Here is a 6,334-nt window from a genome sequence, read left to right on the forward strand (position 1 = left end):
GGGCCGTGCGCTCCGCGGCGGTGCCACTCTGTCCTCGGCTGTCCGGGGCCAGAGCTCCGAGAGGGGGAGCCGGGACGCGGCCCCCGGCGCGCACAGACGCGAGGCGGCCCAGCCCGGGCGCCGCTGGCACGGGCTCCCGGCTCCCCGCACAAACCCGTCCGACTGGCTGGGCCGCTCCCGCCCGACGCCCCCCCAGATGACACGGCTAGCTCTCGCGGCACGCCGCCGCTGCCAGCCTGCCCGTCGGGCTGTCGGAACAAGGGCACCTCGCCTCCTGCGTGTCCGTGCAGAGCCTCGGTATAATCAGACGGCCCCACGCTGGCTTGGAAACCCGAAATCCCCTCTCCGGCGCTCGCCCGCCGCTGCCAAAGTTGTTCAAAAGCCTTGACTTTATCTAGTCTCTTCTCCCTCTCGTTTATTTTTTTTATTTTTTTTTATTTTTGCCTTCCTTCCTTACACACATTTACACGCACCCCCACAAGGGCCCCCTGGGGGTGCAGTTCATCCCACGCCTCTTGTCCCTTCGGCGCCTAGAGCTGCAAGGAGGCCCGGACCCCGCCCGCCGACGGCGCCCGCACCTGGAGTTGGGGTTCGGCCTCCGCGAAAAGTGAAGCGCCCGAGCCGGTGACCAGAGCCCAGACGGGTACAATAGGAACCGTCCTAGGCGGGGCTCGCTTTCATTCCGACCTGCCCGCTAAGGCCTCCCACCGCCAGCCTCAAAACCTTAGCGACTAGTCTTACGTGGGGTCCCTGCGCCCCTCCTCGAGTGCGACAGGAGCCCCAGAGACGCGCCGGTACCAGTGGGATGTCACCCTGTGCCCCATCCACCGGGGTGGGGCGTGGGGAGGCAAAGGGGAGGGGGGCTGAGAGAAGAAAGCTTTAAAATAGTCTTCAGAAAGAAAGGAGGAGGGAGCGGGTGGCACATCGTTCACATAAACCCAGTTTCTGGTTTCAAGTGGAGACCCCCGCTGCGGCGCCCGCACACAGATCTCTCTGCCCGACACTCCCAGCTCCAAATGCCAAAAAGGAAAAGATTTTTTTTAAAAATAGCAAAACTCGGGACTGCCACTTATTTAGGTAATCACCGGCCTCTTCCCCTCCCCCCCCCCGACTCATTTTTCAGTGGAGGTTGTAAAGGGAGGTTGAGGCAGTGGCCGCCAGGCCGGTACCTAGCCCCTCTCGCGGGCAGAAGGGTCGCGCTAGGGCCTCCCTTGTTGCCCAAAGAAGTCGAGCTCCGGGGAGCTTGGATTTTAAAATGGGTTCCAAAGCGGCGCTCCTGTCGCCCCTGCGGGCTCTCTGCACCAGAGGTGGTCGGCAGCCGCGCCAGGATTCCCACGGTCGCGCGGGGTCGGTCCAGGGGCCGGTACTTGGAAATCCCGGGGCCGGAGAGCTCCACGCAACGCATTCCTCCCCACCCACCCTACGGGCTGCGTCGACCCTGTAGCTCAGACGGAGAAGCTGCTTAAAACTTCTTGAAACAAGAGAATCTAGCAAGCCCCGCAGCCCAGAGAAGTGCTCCCGAGTTGAACCCGTTTACAGGGAGGCGCAACCCAGCCCAGACCTAAGTGTGTGGGCCCTTCTCCAAATGGGAGAAGAGAACCTCTTTAGGAGGGGGGTGGGAGGGTGGAGAAAGAATGAATGAATAAAAGAAGGAATATTAAAGATCAGGGAGGAAGTTGAAGGGGAAAAAGGGTTTTTTCTTTTTCCTTTCGATTCCTGCCGACATGGGTCCTAAGAATCTCGCTGTAGAGACACGCAGAGTGCACAGGCGCGTGCCCAATTGCCAGCGAACCCCATGCTTGTCTCTTTGCCCCACTCTTCGGCACAGCCAAAACGGGTCAGAAAAGGGGGTGAAGTGGGACGTAGGCTTGGAAGGGGGGAAACGAAAAGAGGGAGAACCCACGTCCGTCCTGCCTTTCCATCTTCTCCCCCGCGTGCGGAGGGGCGGGCGCTGCTCTGGGGAAAGTTTGTCCCACCCGCACTTCGCAGCTGACTGCAAGGAGAGGAGGGAGGGTCGAGCTCCGAGCCTGTGCCCAAAAGGATGACTTAGCCGGCGCCGCGCTTACCTCGCAGTCCTCGTACTTAATATTATCCGTCAATTTCCAAAGCATTTTCATGGATCGGCGTGAACGGCTTTACCCCTCTCCGTCTCGCACCCAAGTGGAGCTACTCTCTGGGTAAGCGCAAAGTGCCAGCTGCCGGCGGTGAGCGCAGGAGGAGGAGGAGGAGGGAGAGGAGGAGGAGGAGGAGGGAGAGGAGGAGGAGGAGGAGGAGAGAAGGGAAACAGCTCCCGTGTGCGCTCGGAGATCTCCCTCTAATGGTAGAAACTTTTCCCTTTTCCAGCTCCTTACCAACAGCCTAATCGCCTCATTAGCATATCAACAATAGTCCAATTGCTCGCCTGTGCCCACAGCCCGCCGCCGGCCGCTCCGACCCAGGTATAAAGGCCTCTCCAAGCCGCGAACTTGCTCCTAGAGCGCACGCCTGCCTGCTAGCCCAGGAAACCCTCCCTGCGCTCCCGCGCGCGCCCCTGCCCCAGCGACCCCCCACCCCCACCCTTCCAGCCCAATCCCATCCCATTCCCCTTCCTCTCTCTTCGCTCCCTCCTCGCCCGAGATGCCTTCTACAAAGCCCGGCACTGCGTAGGGCCCGGGCTGCCGCGCCTGGAGCCCAGCTTCTCGCACCTCTCCCCCGTCCCCGCTGCCGCTATCCGAGCTGCCCTTTCGGCCCCGTCCAATTTTATTAGAAATCATTATCCCTTTCTCAATTAAACGTAACCACCAAACCAAGATCGGCGAAGTGACTCCAGGATTTTTGTCCCACAAGAAATCGCCTCCGCTCGCGGCAGCCACCCCCTCGGGCCGCAGCGCCTTGGGAGTTTTTTATTGGCTTTGAGCTTTTCCCCAGGTTGGAGACTCTGCCAACGGCTCCGGTCGCTCGGCTGGGGTTTGCGATCCCGTAATTGCAGCGTGTAAAATGAAAGTTGCACCCTGAAGAGGTTACTTGACAGCTCCAGAGGAGAAATGATTTTCCTCCCGTTTATATGAAGCTAGGGCCAACCGATAATTCAACTTGGTGTTCGGGCTAAGGTTGCCTAGGTGCGACGTGGACAAGAATACAGAACTCCTATGGAGACGCACAGTCGTTTCTGGAGTTGAGCCGAAATACAGACATGTGTGCGCCTGCAAGTCTAGATACCATGTCATGCAAGCATCAAAATAAATCACTGGAAACCAACTCTTCGCTGTGCTAATCTGCTCCAGTTTTCCCAAGATTCCCCTTTTTAATTAAAGCAGGAAGAGTTCCTTCATGATTTGGTGATGTTACTAAGGCTGCACACTGGCGGCACAGTGCCCGGCTGAGGCGCGACCTGGAGGCCCGGGAGCCACCCCCTCAACTGGGTTGGCCGGTCCAGGCTCTTGGGCTCCACACAGGGGCGTGCTCCATCCACCAGAGCTTTCCCCCCTTGTTTTAGTGATTTCCTTTTAAGTAAGAAAGAAAAAAAGAGAGACCTAATGTGATACTTAGAAATACAGAGTAATTAATTGCTCTGGCTGAGCGTCCTCATTTGTTTTCCAAAAAAATTTTCCGTCTGTCTTTCTCACCGTTAAAGGCAGCAAACCCCCAATAACAGTAGGTCTCACCTTAGAGTTGCTCTGGTAAGGACCTGATTCATCTAGGCCTGTTTCTTGCAAATTTCCAGGCCTCTCAGGTTTTCACAGTTCGTCCCAGCAAGAGGGTGGAAGCTGTTGCAAATCTGAGCATTCCCTAACAGGTGGACGGAAAGCCAGAGGAGGCAGGAACCCTTCACCCCACCTAAAGCTGCAGAAGAGCAATCCTTTCTCCAGAAGACCTCAGCCGACTCTCCCAAGCCAAGCAGAGTAGGCCAGAGATCCCAACAAAAAAACTAGGGAGAAGGCTAGAGCTTACAAGGGAATTCAGAGCCAAAGGGATACCCTCCCTGATCTCTGATCACTCTCTTACACTCCCTTTCCCCACCTGAACTCGAGCAGTTTCCTGGCTGAACCCGGCTGGAGGCTTAGTGCAACATTCCACCCAGAAAATGGTCAACTTCCAGGGCTAGACCCTGAGGGGTAGCTCCGGGGCCCGAAGTCCAGCGCAGTGGCTTGAAGTCAGGAGCTGGGCCACCAGGAGCACCAATACTGTCCCAGCGGCGACCGCAGGCAAGAGTATGACCTGTAGGCCAAATCCTAGCCCTGAGAGCATGGGTTTTTACACCCTACAGACATCACCACAGTGTGCTTAAGGAAACTTAAGTTTAAGTTTCGCTTTCTGTCTTGTTTGTGGGCTGGAGGGGGGGCATTTAAAGCTCTTCATCCTCTCCAATGCAACCTGCACCCCTACCTCCCTGGGTTCCTGCTGCCTCACACCTGCCAGATCTCCGGCTCCGTACCCGCCAGGACTACTAAAATGTTGTTTTCCCACGGAGGGTGCCATCGAGGTGTAGATTGGGGCCTTCGGCGTCCGTGCCACCGCCCGTGGCGTGGGCGCTGATGAAAGACACAGGAGAGTGCTCGGGTTGCTCCTGGAGCCAGTCAAGCCATGCTTGTGTGAGTGTCTGTGTGAGCGTCATTACCAGGACAAGTCACTTCACTGCATGTCAATGCTCCGGCCCTGCTGAAACCCTGGGGCAGCAGCGCCAGGCCTGGGTTTAGGGGTAGGATATTCAGACCTGATGTGGGGGTGAGGAGAGGGCATGGGGCAAGAGGAAGACTGAGTTCATGTGTGAAAGACAGAGACACCGAGAGAAACAAAGAACCAGGGGCCAGAATGGCCCTATTTTCTCCAGTTGTCACCGCCTAGTGGGACCCAGGAGCCCAACGGGCCGAGCCCAGCGTATCCGGCCCCTCCGGGCCTCAAAGCCACTTGCTCCACCTGAGATCCAGGCCTCCAGCCACTTGCCAAACTGTGAGCCCTCAGAGGCCAGGCCTGCAGCTCCCTCCTTCCACCTTCAGGCCACTGTTTCGCTGCTTTCACGCCTTAGCTGGACCCACTGGAGGCCCAGTCCCTGGCCAAATCTGTGCTGCGGGTGCCTTTCCACCACCTGGGAATTCTGCCACAAAGTTTGCCAGGATTTAAGGAGAAAACCCCAAAGAGCACTGCCAAAGGACTCCCCCAATCTTCAATCCCCAGAGAAGAGAGTTAGGAAGTGCCTTGAGACCACAGGGGTGAGGAAGAAAAGGTATGAATTTGTGTTTGGTGTGAAATTTGCATCCTTAAACCACAAAGTTAGTCTAACCTTGGGAATGAAATTGCATTGAGTGAGGTTTAACTGGCCGCAGAGTATAAAAGAGCTCACTCTTAGTAAAAAGTAATATAGTACAAGGTAAAAAATTCGAAATGTAAAACGCCTTCCTCTCTCCAGCTCCAGGGAATGTAGTGAACAGGGGGGACTTCTCTGAACTTTGTGTTTAATGGCCTAAATCTGAAACTAGAGAGATAAGTCACCCCAGGAGGAACAGGACTTTGACTTTTCTTTGGAGAGGTCGGGGTGTTTGATTAGAATTGCCCCTCAGGTTTTGGGGCACACAGAATCTCACCTTAACCAGGCCTCACTAGGCTGGGGCAAAGACAGGGCCCCGTGGTTTGGATTATGAAATCGGAGATAGGGGAGAGGCTGCTACCCTCACCAAACTGTCTAGAATCGCCCTGATTCCCATAGGAAAAATGTCTGGAAGTTGGAAGGAGAGCCCCAGACAAATGCTCCCGCGGTCAGGTCGGGATCTTGGGCTCCGGAAAGGAAAAATTTAGAGCCTAGTCAGCCTTGAGGTGCCCCGCGGCCTAGCAGGGCCAAGTTTGGCAGGCGTTGGTTTAGACAGATAGGGATCCCCTTCCTCATTACCCACCAGTCACCTCCCCCTTCATCCCTGACCCCCAACAGAAGCCCAAACGGCGAAAACCCAACTTCAGGAAGCAGACTGCACGAGTAGCTAAACTTCGGGCAAACTCTTTTGAAGTATCTCCCTAAGGAACGACCTCGCCGCTGAGATCCGACCATCCAGACCCCTTAACGTTCTCCACACACCCTAGGCCCTCCACACCCGGGGACACCAAGAGACGCAGGTGCACCTGAACCCCACCCCAGCGCGCAGCCCCGGGGTCTAGGGCGAGGCGGAAGGCGCGGCGAGCAGGGAACCTTCGCCACGGAGCACGGCAGCTCCTGCTCTGCGCCCTCCCCCTCCTGAGTTAGTCATCCACCCAAGTTTCTACTGGGGGTGGGGGAAACGGCTGCAGCGTAAACCACAAGTGACCCCCGGGGCCACCTGTGGAGCGTGCGCCGGGCCCCGCGGCGGCGCGCTTCGCCCCCAGCGCC

General features: G+C 57.1%; 1 protein-coding gene across 2 annotated transcripts in view; it reads right to left on the minus strand.

Annotated features, from left to right (window-relative positions):
- The window catches only part of TFAP2A (transcription factor AP-2 alpha (activating enhancer binding protein 2 alpha)), a 23,445-nt gene that overhangs the window by 16,498 nt on the left and 613 nt on the right, over nt 1–6,334 (minus strand). Inside the window, exons 1-2 of one of the 2 annotated variants that reach the window (XM_008581237.1) lie at nt 2,990–3,258; nt 2,067–2,195 (exon numbers count right to left, since the gene is read on the minus strand). The exons of the other annotated variant lie outside the window; for it this stretch is intronic. Coding sequence (XP_008579459.1) covers nt 2,067–2,117 — 51 coding nt within the window. The 5' untranslated portion in view covers nt 2,118–2,195; nt 2,990–3,258. Of the gene's footprint in view, nt 1–2,066; nt 2,196–2,989; nt 3,259–6,334 lie in introns of those variants that run through there. 2 annotated transcript variants of the gene reach the window in all.

This window comes from Galeopterus variegatus, unplaced genomic scaffold, assembly GCF_000696425.1.
Source record: "Galeopterus variegatus unplaced genomic scaffold, G_variegatus-3.0.2 Scaffold2305, whole genome shotgun sequence".
NCBI lineage: Eukaryota > Metazoa > Chordata > Mammalia > Dermoptera > Cynocephalidae > Galeopterus > Galeopterus variegatus.